The 19,272-nt window shown below is 34.6% G+C and overlaps 2 protein-coding genes across 2 annotated transcripts; both read right to left on the bottom strand.

Moving 5' to 3' along the window:
• Nucleotides 1-11,678: 11,678 nt before the first annotated feature.
• LOC144550624 (putative aquaporin PIP2-7) lies at nt 11,679-13,452 on the bottom strand. The gene is made up of 4 exons (XM_078298615.1): nt 13,097-13,452; nt 12,703-12,998; nt 12,462-12,602; nt 11,679-12,104 (listed from the first exon to the last, which is right to left on the bottom strand). Exons 1-4 carry the CDS (start codon nt 13,389-13,391, stop codon nt 12,018-12,020), a joined length of 819 nt encoding a protein of 272 aa, XP_078154741.1. The 5' UTR covers nt 13,392-13,452; the 3' UTR covers nt 11,679-12,017.
• A 3,624-nt stretch (nt 13,453-17,076) lies between these two features.
• LOC144550626 (putative aquaporin PIP2-7) lies at nt 17,077-18,305 on the bottom strand. The gene is made up of 4 exons (XM_078298616.1): nt 17,961-18,305; nt 17,580-17,875; nt 17,311-17,451; nt 17,077-17,179 (listed from the first exon to the last, which is right to left on the bottom strand). Exons 1-4 carry the CDS (start codon nt 18,253-18,255, stop codon nt 17,087-17,089), a joined length of 825 nt encoding a protein of 274 aa, XP_078154742.1. The 5' UTR covers nt 18,256-18,305; the 3' UTR covers nt 17,077-17,086.
• Nucleotides 18,306-19,272: the final 967 nt, after the last annotated feature.

Below are 19,272 nucleotides of genomic sequence, written 5' to 3' on the forward strand. Positions count from 1 at the left end.
CAATTTTACAATACCACAACATTTTACTCTAGTTACATAAAAAATCATACATAAACACAAAAAAGTTTTTAAATAAAAATTGTAGCCAATTGACCCTCATTCATCCCATTCATCCTATGTGCCTCCGCCTCTTGAGTCGGCAGGGTGTTTCAGCATGAAAGCTTTTGTTTTTCTTTAACATGGAACTAAATAATTCAAGAGTGCATTACTCCTATAGCCATTAAATTTTTTCTTATTTTTTATATTTCCATCAAAATCACAATATATCTTATTTCCCACACCAAGATAAGAATAAATTGTTCCCGGGGCCATTAAAAAGCTCTTTGAGAAAAAAAAATCAGATCTCTCAATTGTGTTTATATCCGAATCGTCCGATCAGAGTCGAGACCAATTGTCGAATAGAGATCGGTCTGAATCTATACTCAAAATTTGAGTCAACTCCGGCGATATGAATGGAATTCAATTCCACAGCTTTGACCCTAAGTCAACGCAAGGTCTCCCAGGAACAGGTATCATCTCCAATATGTGCAAAAGATTCCTTCACTTTACTGTTTGAGATTTACTCTCAACTGTTTTGAGATTCGGGCTAGTGCAGGGGGCATTTTTATTTGGCTTTTAGATTTGTGTATATTTAAAATGAACGGTTTGGATCCAATAATTTTAAAGTTAGACCTAGAGCCAACGTCCTAATGAGCTGGGTCATTCTCTATTGTAAAAATCGCTGGTTTAAAAAAAAAAAAAAGTTAAATATTTGTCATAGGTTAATTACTTCTATACCCATAATTTTCTTTTTATTTTCATTATCTATTTACAATTTTAATATATCTTATTTTCTGTTAAAATAAGACTGAATTGCCTTTATACCCATTCAACCTTCTCTTATTTTCAATTTTTCTATCAAAATTTCATATATCTTATTTACCTATCTAAATTTAAAATTATTTCCTAAATCTTTTTTTTCTCAATTTAAACAAAAAATATATTATTTAATAATCTTCAACTCCAAATTTAAAAAAAAAATCACTTTACCCTTCTCATTAACTCCAGCTTTAGCAGCTCTCTCGTTTTATTTTTTCTAATTTTTTCCATTATTGCTTGAGATATCATATATGATAGATGTAATACTCATTTCAGCTAAAGAGATATATGCTACAAGATTGATTCTAAAAAAAACAGAGAGCGAATGTGTCATGTCCATATTGAGAGGGTAAAAACGTCACTTTAATTGAGTTAATGATTAATAAGATAAGATTATTTTAGTTACTGAGAAGATAACAGATATTAAAAAAAATTCAAATTAGATGGAAAAAAATAAGATATATAGAGATTTTGATGGAGAAGTTGGAAAAACAATAAAAGTTTTAATGGATGTATAAGCAATTCACTCTTGTTTTGTTGGAGAAATAAGATATATTGAGATTTTGATGAAAAAATAAAAATAGAGAACTAGATCTTTCCACTTCTAACTAGCGTTATGAATAAGGAAAAAACAGCTGGCTAGCCATGTCGACTTCTGATAGTTACGAAAAAACTCAAAAAAAAAGTTGTGATAGCTGAGCTTGAATGACAAGGCCTGTTCCGAGGTACACCGATCTACTATCTCCTCTCTCTTGCACCGATTCACATTTTTAACCCATTTTTGTCGCAGCTGTTGGATTTTACTCAGCCTCCTCCTTCTTTGGTGGTGACATATAAGATCGCAAGTCAGTCAAAATTTGAACAATGGGTTGATCTTTAAGACTTATTAGTTTTCTCCAAAATCTAAATTATATCAAACAAAATTTATTTTGAGTTCAATAATAATCACTAAATAATACTATGCCTACATATTTGTATATATAAATTTTGAGTTCAATAATAATCACTGAATAATACTATGCCTAAATATTTGTATATATAGCACGTCAAAAATTGAAGAATGTAAATTACATGAGAGGTAACGTAATACTTCCACAATTAATTTATGTGGTTCATTCAAATTTCGTGTAAATAACACATTTTGTGCATGTCATATCCAGCTCAAAAATAGAAGAATTCAACTATGATGATGCATAAAAAAATCGATGGCTTTCGGTTGCCAAAAAGCCTGTCCTACATAGTTCAATACTAAAATTGCGAATCATTCCTAAACTATAAATCCTAAACCACAAGAGAGCAAAAAAAAAAAAATTCTCACGAATAATTCGTCATTTGCTATCACAAAATAAACGAATTATTCGTAAATAATTTTCAAATCTTGTGACTATAGGTCTCCATATACCTTTTTTTCACAAAATAGATGAGTCAAACAAAACAAAGAAAGAACAAGAGGCCATTAATACCTTCATGTGTGCTTGATCAGTCATTGACAGAAGGATGTGATGTTAATACCTTCGTGTTCTTTTCCTGATCAAGGGACTCTGTGCATTGGAACAGATTGGGCTTGCAGTTAAGGTGTTTGCTAAAATGCCTTTGATGAGATCATGGGATGCATTGTTGTACAATCAACGAAACAATTTAAGAGGGAATTTTACATTTTATTTTTTCAGTTAAATATGACCCTTGTATAATTTATAATTTATAATTTTTGCAGAGTGAATATTATGTTAAGTGTGCAATTTTTACATATTTGTATTGCTATTCTTATTAAAGTTATATGTCAATTCCCCACAAATATACTACGCATGTGTTTAGGAGCATAGCTAAAAAAGATTTGATTGAGGAGGCTGAAAATGTAAAATGCACAATATGTAATAGGTAGAGTTGGAATCCCAAATCTCCATAATCACAGTGAAATTCAAGCCATTAAGTTACGTCCAGATATAAATTTAACATTTTATGAGGAATTACCATATAAAAACATTAAAAAAAATTAGTTAATTTCAATATACATTACTAAAATTTTGAAGTTATAGAGATAGATTTGAATTTCAAAAGCAACAAAATAATAATAATAATAATAATAATAATAATAATAATAAACAGCATACCTAGCTAGATGCGCTTTACTTCAGAGAGGAGATTATGAAATTCCCCCCTTGGAGGATGTTTGGATTTCAAAAGCAAAAAAGAACAGCGTACCTAGCTAGCTATATAGCTAGATATTGCTTTCTTTATTGCATTAAGAAGACCATGGAATAATTTATCTAAAAATAAGAATCATGTTTGATTGTCTACTTTCTCGTAAGAAAGAAAAAAAAAACACAGAGAAAAAAGAAGAAGATAGAAACCATGCTACATTTGGACTTGCCTAAAGCAATTGCAATCCAAAAGTAGTTCTAATATTAAATTAACTATATATCCCAATTTTTCCAAATTAATTAATCTGAAATTAAATATTATTATTGGACAAACGTAAAAGCAGTCTTCATTAACTATATACTATTGTATTTTTTTGTATATTTTTTCAATCCAAAAAAGATGTATCATGATAATAAATATGTTCTTGAAATATATTCAAAATTAATCTTGCTTTACTTGTAAAGACACCAAGTGTAAGGTTTTCTAGGCCGTTTTGCATGTAATATTGATTTGCATTATTTCTTTAAAGTTACTCAATTTAATTACTAAGAGAATTTAAGAATTGAGGATGTTGCATAATTGATATATCATAACAATTATTAAATTTAAGTTTCTTAGCTATGTGATATCACCAAAAATTTTATATATGACCAATTTTTCTCACTATTTTAATCAAATATCTCAGGTACCATTTTTCTTTCTCCTCATTTAAAATAGAATTGATATGTCTAACGTGTGTAATGAAAATTATAAAATAATATTTTTTTTGTATACTTCAGTTTTGCGGCTAATCATGTTGTTTACTATATATATAGCACATGCTTTTAACATTTTGAAATTAATATTTAATTGTGCCTAATTTATTTTAACTTTCATTTATTATATTAAAATTGTCTTATTTTTGAAATATTTTATATGTTCCATACTTTTTTTGCAGTGAAGCCAAAAGGCAGCCTAGTAATAATAATATTTGTTCCGTTTTCATGAAAATAATAACGATCGTACGTATCTTTTTCTTTTGTCTTTATTCTTTGTGTTTCACTTTCCCCTGTTCTCTGATTCTAGAAAAGAAAACATTCTTTCCTTTGTCTTGGTTGCTATTAGAGTACTCCATCCGATATATATGTGCATATGAAGCTAATTGATTAAAGTGAAAACAAATAGTAGGTTGAAATTTTAAAAAGATTTTATTTCCTATTATTGATAATTGATACAAAGTAAATATTTAAATATCAAAAAGTGGATTATGCTTATGATAAAGCGTCTTAACTAATTTTAATTGTGACACATAAATTAAATCTAGAGCGGTCGCATATATATGTATGATATATATTTTCCCTTAATGATATTATCTTTAGATTAATGTAGTTATTGATGCTCATATGGATTCTCAACTAGAATCAGAATCTGATCATTAATTACTTTATGTATCAGAAAATGGAGAAGTGCCTTGGTTTACAGCTGCTTTATATATTGAACAAATTGCAAATCAATATGCACACCAAAACTTCCATTATTCTCATTTTCCAACGCAAATAATCAATGAGACGGTTATTAAAAACAAAAAAAATAAAATTATAGATATACTTTTAAAATAAAGAAGTGTTCATTTTAAAATGCTCCATAAAGAACAATTAATTTTTAAAATGAGATTTTTTTTTAAATTAGCGGCTTTAAATGCCAACTAACTATTTCATTGATAAAAAAATATATTTACAAATATATCAAATGACCATAATTTCTAAATTGACTCTTTTATTCTCATAAAATTTTCTATACTAATCTAGTATTCTAATACTTATATCGCTCCACAATTGGATTCGTTTCTTCGACCGCCACCACACTCTAACGGCAATCGGATCTAGTTACCGCTGTGCTCTAATCGATATGTTGATTACCGCAATACTTTAATCGCTATCGAATCTCACTTCACAACCGGATCTACTTCTTCGACCGACGCCGCTCTCCAACAATGATCGAATCTACTCACTGTCACGCTCTAATCGAGATGGGAACTTCATGCTCCGAACTCCGACGATACCACATTCTTGGTTCCGATTGGTTCTGCTCAACTCCAATTCCTCCCCCCTCTCTCATTCCTCTCTCCATTTAAAAAGGTAGAACTGAGAGAGAGAAAGAGAAAGTGTTGTGTCGGAGATAAAGAATACGAGTGAAAATAATGGAATTGGGTAGAAGGAGAAGATAAGAGAAGGCGTGGCGGCTTAAGAGTTGAGTTTTAATAAATTAAAGAAAAATTGATATATAACTATACAACATATCTAAACTATAAATAAGATACATTTAATTTTGTTTTTAGTACTTATTTGATAAGTAGTCATCAGTATTGTTTTTTTTTTGAAATAACCGATAGTGGCTATCAGTTTCCTTACAATAGTTCAAAGAACAACCACACACACCCTAAAACATCGAAACCAGTAACCCAAAAACCAGCAAAAAACAACAAAAAAACAACCAACCAGTAACAGCTGGACTATATTCCCTTGAGCAGTACCAGCCTACTCAACAGTATTTCAACCATAATTTTGCTTCTCTTATGGCATGTTGTGCTATCCTAATCGGGTCGGGTTCAATATCTTCAAATATTTTCTTGTTTCTTGCTCTCCACAAGAACCAGCAGACAGCAAAGAAGTAAGGTCCCCATTCGTTCCTTGACATTCTTCTCTTACAAGCTTTCCAAGACTTGGTCACCGTTGCCTGCACAGTATCTCCGGTACTTACAATGTTACATCCAAGCATTGCATTCAAGCTTGCCCAACATCTTCTTGCCTTATAGCATTGGAAAAATAGATGTGTTGCAGTTTCTAAAGAACAGCGTTGGCAGACTTCACATCTTAGATTGCACTGCAACCCTCGATGCATCATAACATCATGTGTTAAGAGCCTACCGTGTAAGAGGAGATAACCAAAGACACGTACAGTTGGAGGTATCTTGAGCTTCCAAATAAACCGATAGGCCCATACTGTTTTTCCTGCAGAAATTACCACCCTATAGAACGAGTCAGCAGTATATTCATTATTTTTTGACCATAACCACAATATTCGATCCTCAGCATGTTCCTGTACCAGTTGAAGCTGACAAATACCACTGTCAATTGCCATTTGCAGAGAGTAATTTCTGTTTGAAGGAGGAGGGGTATATTGGGAATTCATTGTCGGATATGTCCAGGAATCAAACCAATAGGAAATAGATGATCCCTGAGATATATTCCATGTGACACTCCAATCAAAAGAAGGTCTGATTTTTAGTAACTGTACCCAAAAAAAAGAACCTTGTCTCATCCAAATTTGATGAGTATGGCACTGTTTTGCCAAATTGTATAGTTGTAGCATAGTCTGAGTCCATAGTGATTGAGGATCCCTGTATAGCCTCCACCACCATCTCAATAACAAGGATCGATTACGAATACTTAGATTAGCCCCTCCCATTCCTCCATATTCTTTTGGATAGCAAACAACCTCCCAATTAATTAGAGATATACCCCTTCTATTTTCAGATTTTCCCCATAAAAAATCTCTTTGAATTTTATCAATTCTTTTGATCACCCAACTTGGCAATAGAAAGGATGACATGAAGTATATAGGGATTGAGCTTAAAACCAAGTTCATTAGCTGTAGCCGACCTCCCCTCGAAATTAGTCGACCTTTCCATCCTTCCAACTTAGCCTCTATCTTGTCAATCAAAGGCATGAATTGTTCTCTGCTTGGCCTTTTTAAAGTCAATGGCAAGCCCAAATAATTTATTGGAAAATCTGATAAAGAACAACCTAGTACATCTGAAATTACTGGCACCTGGTTGCTACTGATGTTTAGAGGTATCCATGTGCTTTTATCAAAATTAATCTCAAGGCCAGAGACCGCAGTGAATAACCTCAGCATGATTTTCAAGGAAATGATAGTTGTAGGCTCTGCATTAGCAATGAAAACAGTATCATCAGCATATTGATGAATGACAACTGCTTTGTTCAGTTTCCTAGATATCCGGGAATTTACTGACCGATTAAGAACCTCAATCATTCTGCTAAGAACATCCACCGCTATATCGAACAACATGGGCGATAATGGATCCCCTTGTCTTAATCCTTTCTTGTGATAGAAAAAATCAGACTCGGCTCCATTCATTACCACTCTTGAAGATGCAGTATTTAGTAAATCTGCAATCCATCGAATCCATCTTTGAGGGAAACCCCGTGCTTCCATGACCCGTTGGAGATAGTCCCAATTAACCGAGTCAAAAGCTTTTGCAAAATCTATTTTAATGAAACATGCCGGCTTTCCACTTTTAGAGATATGATACAACATTTCCCTTGTAGAATTAAAATTTTCGGTGATTTGCCGCCCTTGAACAAAGGCAGTTTGATTGGGAGAAATTAACTCAGGAAGCTGTTCCCTTAACCTATTTGCTAATAACTTAGATATAAGTTTTGGGATAGCATTCATGACGCTAATAGGTCGATAATCCCCCACCCGAGCTGAATTCTCCTTTTTCTGAATCATAATTATATTTGCCCGGTTGATACCAGATAAATCTAAAGAATGATCATAGAAACTCTGAATTATTTTGAAAACTTCTTCTTTTAAAGTTACCCAATGCTGTTGGAGAAATTCGTTTGGGATTCCGTCTGGGCCCGACGCCTTATTCTTGGCCAATTGGCGTACCGCCATCTCAATTTCAGATTGAGTAAATGCTTCCTGTAGTGATAATAAATCGGGGTTATTTGGATAAAGTGTAGTCGGGTTGAACTGGAGAACTATATTTGCTTTACCCAATAAATCCTCCATCTGACTCTTGAAAGTATTCCGAATTATTGCTTCATCATTGATCAAGTGCTCTTGATGCTCAATAAATGAAATCCGGTTTCTGCGATGTCTCGTTGAAGCGAGCGCATGAAAATAACGGCTATTTTTGTCACCTGCCTTTAGCCACTTGCAATGAGATCTATGCCTCCATCTGGATTCAATTATACATGCCAAATTATATGCACGCTCCCGCACCATGATACGAAACTGTCTTTCATACCCCTCCAGTGGTCTTTTTTCTTCAATTTGATCAAAAAAGATTAGTGTCTTCTTACAAAACAGGAGTTGTTTCTCTATGTCATCAAAGTTTGTGCAGTGCCATTTTCTAAGCCTCTCATGAACCAACTCACAATATTTTTGGAACCTCTGAATTCCATGAAATCCATGACATCTAACAACCTCATTCCACGTGGATTGGATGATCTCTGTAGCCTGCTAATTATTTAACCAAAAAAGTTCCATTTTAAGAGGTTTTTTTGAGGTCTGTTCATTAGTGAAAGATAAACAGATTGGTGCATGATCAGAGGCTAGCACCTCCAAAGCTTTAAGTGAGATTAAGGAGAACTGCAGTGAGATATCAGGAGAAATTAAAATTCGATCTAATTTCGAATGTGTCGGTTGAGGTCTGTTGTTGCACCATGTGTATCGCCTATTAGTCAATGGAACATCGACTAATTGCAGATCCCGAATCAGGTCATTAAACATGTCCATAAGCCGAAAATTTCTTTGATTGCCCGACCTATCAATTAGCCATCTGACTAAATTGAAGTCGCCACCTATAATCCACGAGTGTCGTGCCAGTGATGCCACTCCTCTAAGTTCCTCAATGAAGGCCGGTTTAAGGTCATCCGTTGAAGGCCCATAGACATTAGTAACTAATAGTACTGCTCCAGTGTTGATCTGTTGTAAAAGAGCAGAACACGTGTACCTTGTTCCCCATGAGCTCATCAACCTGTAGTTATGTTTCCATGCAATTAGGAGGCCACCAGCAGAATTGTTTGCATGAACCACTACACAATTCTTTTCAAAGAAAGAAGGAAGAGCACTCGAGTAATTTAAACTAATTTCATTCAATTTTGTCTCTTGCAACATACAAACATCACATCTTGATTGTCGAATTACATTCTTAACCACATCACATTTTTCTAATCTCCCCAAGCCTCTACAATTCCACGACAAAACTTTAAATTTTCTGAATTTGTTTAACATTTATTAAAAAAATAAACAGCAGGACTCCACATGAGAAACAATGATCTTAAGACTCATCCTCTTCCGAGGTGAGTTCATCATTTGGGTCCGGTTCAAACCGAGAAGGGTCAACTTCCCCTTCATCTGAAACAGTTGATGTATGGGTGGTTTGATGTGCAGCCTGGACTTTCCTTTGAGTGTTATCAGCTTTAATCACCTCCTCTACTTCTTTGCTTTTAAACCCACATCCTGCTGCTAGTTTTGAAATATGATCATACTGCACCTGGACCTCATAGAACCCTTCAGAATTAAAAGAAACCTCTGCCTGCACCTTGTCTTTTGCTTTACACGACATCTTTTTAGTCGGGCCAATTGCTGGATTGATGCGGCCTTTTCTTTTTTTGCTCGCCCCTGATATTATTTTCTTAGTCACTTGCGCACTGTTTGGAGGAGTCGGCCTTACCCATTTAAATTTTTGTGCATATGGTCCATTTTTAATCGGGCCTCCAATTGGAGCTTTCCCTTCTGCCGTGAAGATCATCTCCGGATTTTGTGCCTCCGCCACGTGTTCTACATTGTTTAATTCCAGAGATTGAGGAGTTGTTTTTTCGGAAATAATCAAGCCATGATTAATTCCTCGAAATCCTTCTGTCCCCTTTTTAGAATTATTATCTTTTCTAGGCAATATCTTCCTTGGGATCTGTGCTAATTTTGCGCCTCCATTAAACGTGGCAGCTGTTGATTTGGAGGAATCACCTTGCATCAGGATCTTCTGCGGCTTAGAGGAATGTGCCCCGTGTTTGGCTTGTTGTTTATGTGTCTTCTCTATACCCGTTGCACGAGAAGGACTCACATTAATCATTACAGTATCCGTGCGCCTTGCTGTTTGCTTTGATTGAAAAATCAATGGAGATTTTCGTAGGGATTGGTTGTGGCAAGTGATTTGTGGCCCTGGAACATTGTGATCAAATGAAACCATTTGTTGACCCGATACACCATCTCTGGTTGTATTGAGCCTTAACTGCTCAGCGGACCGTTGTAATTCAATCTGAATATTCTGGGAAACCCCCTGATTTTGTGTAGTGAGATCCAATGCAACATCTCCTTGTGTGGCCATCTGTGTGTAGTCCAGAACCATCTCATCAATTGTGGCAAACTGCCGGAGCTCCGGTGGCAATGACTCGGCAGTCTTTCCCCGGCATAGCTCACGCAAGACCTGAGAACTCATCGGTATGAGCTCCATATCATCATGCATATTTTCATTATCAGATGAATCTGAAGATGGTGGTGGTGGTTGTGGTCGATAATAGGTTTTTGGGTGTTTCGGCATGTCATCCACCGTGTAAATAGGCGCTCTTTTATATGCGAGAGTGTGTACCTGTACCGTATGCACCATTCCGCCTACGTGCATGACAAGCTCAGGTGGCACCAATGTTAGGTCATCCACTCCAACTGCCACTATCCGTGAAGCAATAGAAGATGGTTTTTCAGGAGCCACTGATCCCAAAAATACACCAAAACGACAAACAGCAAGAGCAATGTGTCTCTCTTTGAACAGATGCGGTGGGACACCCACTAATATGAGCAGGATTTTGTAAGCCGGAATACTAATGGCTGCATCCTCTAAAGGTGTCCAAGGTTGAAAGGACAGACCCTCATCCCATGCCGCTTGCGGGGTGGCGTTGATGAATGTATCAGGATCCAGACCATCAGGGAGCATGATGAGGAAGCGAGAACCACTAAGTTCAGATATTCGAATCTCCTCTTTTGTAACTAATTTGGTGCTGCAGGCGTAATCACAAACATTATCGACACTCAATTCCCATTGGAATCCTCCTGTATGCATAACCACAGCTTGCTTGAGGCGATCCAATTCAGCATAGTATTCCGCATCACGTGGTATGAAGCAGTGAAGACGAAGGGGACGTTCCTTGGGCATGTCGGGTGTCTGATACGGGTAAGACCCGGTTAGAAGCTCATCGAACTTCGGCTCCATTTGCAAGTCAATGCGCGGCTTAGTTGCCGCTCTCACCGGTGGTGGAGGTGGAGGAACGATATCTTGTTTGCACCTTGATCCAATATGACCATAGGACCAACATCTTCCACATCTCTTCGGGTTTCGGCACTTGGCAGCCGAGTGGCCGGTACGACAGCACCGGAAACAGCGACCTCTCCATTCCGGGAATGTGTGGGAGGGCGGAAATCTAAGTCTGGAGGGGCTATGAGGGGAAACATAGTAAACAGTGGATGCTTGAGAGGTTGGGGAAGCAGGCTGAGAAGAAGCCGGGGAAATCAGGTTCGCTTGGGTCATGTTGGTTGTTGGGGGAGAACGGTAAAGCACCTGGGCATATGTCGGCTTGGAGTAGGGAAGGTATGGGAGAACCTTTGGTTGTGTCGGCTGAGAGTGATGCCAACCGGTGGGGTAGGGTTTCTTCCTTCTTACCTCTTGCCAGTCTCCATTGGAGTCGCCTTCCTTAGCTCCTGAGTGCGCCATCTTCCTTCCACCACTGTGCAAGAATCTCTGTGTGAACAATGCTGCGACTATAATAATCTTTAGTCATCAGTATTGTTAAATGAGTTTGTTGTCACTATAATTAATTGCAATATTTTATATTGAAAAGTATAGCCTATATCTAAATTTATGATAAGAAAAAATACACAAAAGCATCAGATCTTATTAACAAATATTCTGCTTATATTACATAAATCTTAAATTAAAATTCACACACAACCTCATTACATCAATTCCGGGCCCAAACCAAAGCATCAACGCATTCCCCTTAATTATAAATCAAATTAAATCCTTCACAATTATTAGGCTATCCCATAAATTAAGAAAATTATTGCCTATTCAGCAGAAAATTAAATGTAAACCTGACGAAAAAAACCACAAAAACACACTAGAGAACACAAGTATATCTCTATATATAGATTTCACTTTCATCCATTAATTACCAGTGCTCCTGAAAGAACTCAATTAATGCTTAATTTTACAGCTTCCCCTTTAAGCACTAATTTGCAGCTTCCCCTTTAAGCACTAATTTGTAGTACAGTGCCGCTATCAATGCTCCAGCAAGTGGGCCTACCCAAAATATCCACTGCCACATGAAATATCATATCTACTTATTAGCTACTAATTTACAGTTTTACATTGAAGAGTAGATACAAAGATGGAAAAAAGGAAAGTTATATCTAGATTCAGTTTATATATACTTCCTTGGTAGCATAATATTAGTTGAAGCTCACCAGAAACTCGATTAATTGTATGTACTATATATTGAAAATAGTTTTATAAAATTCAGCATGAGATTTTCTATTAAATAACAAACAAGTTTAATTTGCAAGAAAAAATGTACAGATATATAGAATTTTGAGATTTTTAGTTTTTTAATTACTTGTGTACAAAACTATTCAGATCGATTACAAGCTAGATGATTGATAAGTCAATTACTTACATGTTCGTGCCAGATTTTCTTATTGTTGTACATAACTGCGGCTCCAAGACTCCTGGCCGGGTTTATACCCGTCCCCGTTATTGGGATGGTCGCAAGGTGCGCAATGAACACAGCAAAGCCAATTGGCAAAGGAAGCAAAACCTAACCAACACACAAAAAAATTAGAAAAAAAGTACCTTGTTTAGTTGCATTACAAGTATCAATTTAATTACGCAGTAAAATGTTAAATATATAAACATACAGGGACAAAGGAGTCACGAGCGGTGCGTTTCGGATCAGTGGCAGAGAAAACGGTATAAACGAGAAGAAACGTTCCCATGATTTCTGCACCAAGCGCCGCCCCCCTGGAGTAGCCATGAGAGACGGAGTTGGCCCCTCCTCCCAGTGCATTGAAAGGGTGCTTCATGATCCCTTTCACTATCCCTGCTCCACATATTGCACCAAGACACTGCGCTATGATGTACAGCACAGCACGAACAAGAGAAATCTTTCTTCCAACCAGTAACCCAAATGTTATGGCTGGGTTAATGTGGCCCCCTACATAGATTTATATAAAAAATAAATTCAATACATATACATATATATAGCCAATATGAAAAAAAAAAAATGAGATGATAGTTTAGCATGCAAAAGACCTGAGATGCCACCAATGCAATAGACCAGAACAAAGATGGATCCACCGAAAGACCAGGCAACTCCCAAAAAGCCGACACCGGTGCATGCCTCAGCCATACTCTGGTTCTTGTAGCCAATAACAGTGGCAAGGGAAATGTAAAGGAAGAGGAGGGTCGCTATGAACTCCGCTATGACAGCACGGTAAAGAGACCACTTAGCCAACTCGCTCATGTCAAACAGTCGTGCTGGCTCGGGTTTTTTGTACGGCTTCTTTCCATTCTCTAGTACTTGCACCGAAGTATCCGCCTTTGGCATGGTTGGTTAAATCTAATTTTGGATAGATTTGCAGGGAAATGGTATAGACTGAGGTTCCTCGTGGGGTTAACTTATATTAGAATTGAGGTACGTACTGATCATACTGACAGATTATTTTAGTTTTTTCAGATAAAGATGCTTTAGCTTTAAATTTACAGAAATTTCCATCACATTTTCATTTTATGTATAATCTATCTGATGTTGCGTAACAGATATGCTTCCTGAAAATATAAATATAAATGCACTTAAATTTATCAGATGTATGTGTTGTTCAACCTCATGATGATCTTTTACAAAATTACCATAAAAATCAATGAGTTAATTGTGTATGTATGGTTTGGGATCAAAATAAAAAAGAAGAAGAGATGTATTAAGAGATTATAAATAGAAGAGGGATCCAATTACACTATTTTATGGTGATACATCTTGACACCATATGTTTATAAGTCATTTTTGTTATTTCAAAGTTTAAATAGTCGATCCGAACCATTCAAAATGATCTCCATATTAAAATATACTTGGAGGCCAAATTTTATAATTTTTGGAATTTTTCTAGTATTTATTAAGATGTATGTACAAAATTACTTTTTTTTTCGACAATTCAGGACCATTGAAAAATAGCAATTTTAAAAAATTATAAATAAATAGTAAACAATTTAAAAAAATGTAGTATTTAGTCTCCAAGTATATTTTAATACGGAGATCATGTTGAGCGGTTCGAATAGATCGTTGAAATTTTGAAATTTTAAAAATGACTTGAAAAATATATAGTCAAAATGTGTCACTATTTTTATAGTGTAATTGTAAAGAGACCAAGTGTGAGGTTTCTTAGGTCATTTTGCATATTGTAATAATGATTTGCAGTTGTTTCATTAAAAGTTGCTCAATTTGATTACTAGAGCACTTAAGAATTGAGGATGTTGCGAAATGGATATATCATAAAAAATATTAAATTTAAGTTTCTTAGCTGTGTTATCACCAATATTTTTATATGCCCGATTTTTTTCTCACTATTTTAATCAAATGGCACTAGTACCATTTTCTTTTTCTTCAATTAAAATAGATATATTTGGTATGTCTAATTCGTAATGAAAATTATAAAATAATATATTATTTTGTATCCTTCTGTTAAGTTACTGTGCCGCTAATCGTGTTGTTTACTATATAGCACACGCCTTTAATATTTTGAAAATATTATTTACTTATGTTTAATTTTTCTTAAACTTTCATTTACTATTGTCTTTTTTTTAAAACATTTTTTTTGACAGTGAAGCCAAAAAGCAGCCTAGTAATTATAATATTTGTTCCTGTTTTTCTTTTGTCTTTATTCTTTGGGTTTCCTCTATTCTCTGATTTTAGAAAATAAAACATTCTTTCCTTTGTCTTGGTGCTACTAGGGTACTAGCTCCATCCGATATGTGCACACGAAGCTAATTAAAGTGAATACAAATAGTAGATTTAATTAAAAAAAAAGATATATATATATTTTTTATCCTGATAATTGTCTCCACACCTTTATCATTTTATTTATCTCCGCACTTAATCTTCATAACTGTCTTGAAAACCACAAAAGCTCCAACACTTTTTTTTTTTTCTAAAGTTTTAATATCAATGTACAAAAGTATTTATATCTAAGAACAAAAGTATTTATACCTATATAAGATGAATAATTTTTACATAATTGTCTCTCCAACCAAATCTCAAACTACATGGGGGACCATATACATTTCTAGAGATGGATTTTTTTCTTCATTCAATATCGTCTATATTTCTGATGATCTATGAAAAATTTTGTGAATCTAAAATCACGAACATCTTCTATTCAAATTTCTCTTTCAAATTAGATCCATAATAACATACTTTCGAGCTCGTCGTCACACAAATATTTATATCTCGTCGTGTAAGTATTTATACCTATACTTGCAAGTACTTTTTGCATATGACATTGGATGATATCTGAAAGTATTAATATCATGAATTACAAGTATTTATACCTATGCACTGGAGTATTTATACATATGTGGTCAACTATTTTTGTTAGAGAAATGTTAATGAAGAGACGATTGGGGAAATGTGGATGCGGGGTCCCCACTACTTCATTTGATGAAAGTTGATGCGGGGATCATTGAGAGCTGAAAAATGGGTGGTCATATCAAGTTACGCATGTAAGTATTAATATTTTATTTTGCAAGTATTAATTTTTATATTTTAGTATTTATACTTATGGAGGTTAACGTAGGACGAGTGTGGCAACTAAAAAAGAGGAATTATATAATTAGTGAGGACCATAATATAATTTTCTTTTAATTGAAGTGCGGAGATAAATGAGAGATAGAGGTGTGGGGATTATTATGATTATTCTATTTTTTTTTTCTAATTATCGATAATTGATAGAAAGTAAATATTTAAATATCCAAAGTGGATTGGGCTTATGATCGACAAAGCATCTAATTAATTGGTTAAAAAAATATTCTTTGGCATTAATTGCCATATTATTTAATTTTTATTGGGACACAAATTTAAACTACAAGCGGTCGCATATGTATGATATATATATTTTCCCTTAATGATTTATCTCTAGCTAGATTGATGTAGTTATTGATGCTTAATTATATGGATTCTCAACTAGAATCACTATCTGATTAATTACTTTGTATATATATTGAACAAATTGCAAATCAATATACACACCTCAACGGTTCAATCAGGAATAATGATTTACATATCCACCAAAACTTTCATTATTCTCATTTAAGCCCTTCAAAACTTTACAATATCTCATTTCTCTAAAAATAACTAAAAATAATGAATGAGACGGTTATTAAAAACAAGAAAATAAAATTATAGATGTACTTTTATAGTTTTAGAAAGTTATATCTATAAAACTAAAAGAAAATTGGTGCAGTTTGAAAATTGTCTGGTTCATGTTTTAATGCTGATAATAAAGAAGTGTTAATTTTGAAAATGCTTGATAAAGACCAATTAATTTTTAAATTTATGAGAAATTGATATATAACTTATCTAAACTATAAATAAGATACATTTAAGTTTTTTTTAAGTACTTATTTGAAAAAAGTCATCACTGTCGTTAAATGAGTTCGTTGTCAATATATAATAATTCATTGCAATCAAAGTTCTAAGTTCTAACTAACAATTATCGCGTCATCGCTTTTAAAGTCCGAAAGAGTTATTGCATAGTTATAATTAGTTATTTAAAACCTTGATAAAAAAGAAAAGCGACTGATAGCGTTATAACTTTTAAGGTCCAAAAAGCTATTTCACAACTATAACTAACTATTTAGAACCTTAACTGCAATATATATCACTTTGTTCTCCATCGAAAAATATGTCATATCTAAATTTACAAATATTCCGCTTATATTACATAAATCTTAAATTAAAATTCACACACAATGACACAACCTCATTACATCAATTCCGAGCACAAACCAAAGCATAACATGTACGTACATTTCCCTTATTAATCAAATTAAATCCTTCACAATTAGGCTATCCAATAAAGAAAATTATTACTTATTCAGCAGAAAATTAAATAAAAACCTGACAAAAAAACACATAAACACACTAGAGAACACAAGAAGTAGTCTCTCTATATATAATCACTTTCATGGATTAATTACTTGTGCTCCTGAAGGAACTCAATGCTTTTAACAGCTTCCCCTTATAAGCACCAATTAATTTGCAGCTTCCCCTTTAAGCACTAATTTGTATCTGTAGTACAGTGCCGCTATCAATGCTCCAACAAGTGGACCCAACCAAAAAATCCACTGTCACATCAAATTTTAACAAAACTATTCAGATCGATTACTAGATGATGGATTGACAAGTCTTTTGAAAAATAATAAATAACACTACAGAAATTTCTACAAGAAAATTAAATAAATCATCAAGTACTTACATGTTCGTGCCAGATTTTCTTATTGTTGTACATAACTGCGGCTCCAAGACTCCTGGCCGGGTTTATGCCCGTCCCCGTTATTGGGATGGTCGCAAGGTGCGCTACGAACACAGCAAAGCCAATTGGCAAAGGAAGCAAAACCTAACCAAAACATAATTTTTTTAGAAAAAAAGAAGTACCTTGTTTAGTGCATGCAAAACTCATCTTAGTTGCATTAGAAGTACGTATCAATTTAATTACGCAGTAAAATGTTAAATATATAAACATACGGGGACGAAGGAGTCATGAGCAGTGCGTTTCGGATCGGTGGCAGAGAAAACGGTATAAACGAGAAGAAATGTGCCCATGATTTCTGCACCAAGCGCCGCTCCCCTGGAGTAGCCATGAGAGACAGAGTTAGCCCCTCCTCCCATTGAGTCGAAAGGGTGCTTCATGATCCCTTTCACTATCCCTGCTCCACATATTGCACCAAGACACTGCGCTATGATGTACAGCACAGCACGAACAAGAGAAATCTTTCTTCCAACCAGTAACCCAAATGTTATAGCTGGGTTAATGTGGCCTCCTACATAGATTTATAAATAAAATAAATTCAATACATATAGAGCCAATATGTAAAAGAAAATGAGATGATAGTTTAGTAAAAAAACCTGAGATGCCACCAATGCAATAGACAAGAACAAAGATGGATCCACCGAAAGACCAGGCAACTCCCAAAAAGCCGACACCGGTGCACGCCTCAGCCGTACTCTGGTTCTTGTAGCCAATAACAGTGGCAAGGGAGATGTAAAGGAAGAGGAGGGTTGCTATGAACTCTGCTATGACAGCACGGTAAAGAGACCACTTAGCCAACTCGCTCGTGTCAAACAGTCGTGCTGGCTCGGGTTTTTTGTACGGCTTCTTTCCGTTCTCTAGTACTTCCACCGAATTATCCGCCTTTGGCATGGTTGGTTAATTCTAAATTTGGATATATAGATTTGCAGGGGAAATGGTATAGACTGAGGTTCCTCCATGGGTTAACTTATATTAGAATTGAGGTACGTACTGATACTGACAGGTTATTCTTTTTAACCTTTTCGTTTTATTTTAGTTTTTTCAGATAAAGATGCTTTAGCTTTAAATTTACAGAAATTTCCATCACATTTTCATTTTATGTATAATCTATCTGATGTTGCGCACTAACAGATGTGCTTCCTGAAAGAATAAATATAAATGCACTTAAATTTATCAATTTAAATTAATTAGATGTATGTGTTGTTCAACCTCATGATGATGTTTTCCAAAATTACCATAAAAATAAATAAAAATCAATGCGTTAATTGTGTATGTATCGTTTGGGATCAAAATATAAAAAAAGTGAAATTTATATATATGCCCATCAAAACTTCATGATTTAGATATTTTTCCATGACAACTATAAAATTAGTTATTTCCCGATCTAAACTTACACATTTTATTAATATCTTAAGTTTTTAACTTAATCACTGTAAAATACAGTTTAATATTAATATAAAAATTAAAATTTACAGTTTTATCCCTTACCCTCCTCCACCCCTTTCAGTTTCGAGTTCGTATCCTCTCAGGTATTGTAGAGGATTACCCTCACTTTACGGTTTGAGATTAAATCTCAATCGTTTTGGGATTCGAGTCACTATAGGGAGCAGTATTATTGTGCTTTGAGATTCGTGCCAAGTTAAAAAGAACGGTCCAGATCTAGTAGTTGTAAAAGATTCCCTTATCAGGTATTGGAGAGGATGTGAATTCTTCAGTTAATTTTCGCCTCCTAAAAACCTATATGGCTATATAGCTCCTACTTTCTTATATATACCTTGCTTTGTACCTGACTTGCCTATCTTTTGATCATCTCTAGCTAGCATCTCGTGAAAACAACTCTATCAAAGAAAAGAAATGTTCCTGTCGAGGTTAATTCTCAGAAGCATATATTGACAAATATCATACTGG

This window comes from Carex rostrata, chromosome 2 (assembly GCF_964058835.1).
Source record: "Carex rostrata chromosome 2, lpCarRost1.2, whole genome shotgun sequence".
NCBI classification, from domain to species: Eukaryota; Viridiplantae; Streptophyta; class Magnoliopsida; order Poales; family Cyperaceae; genus Carex; species Carex rostrata.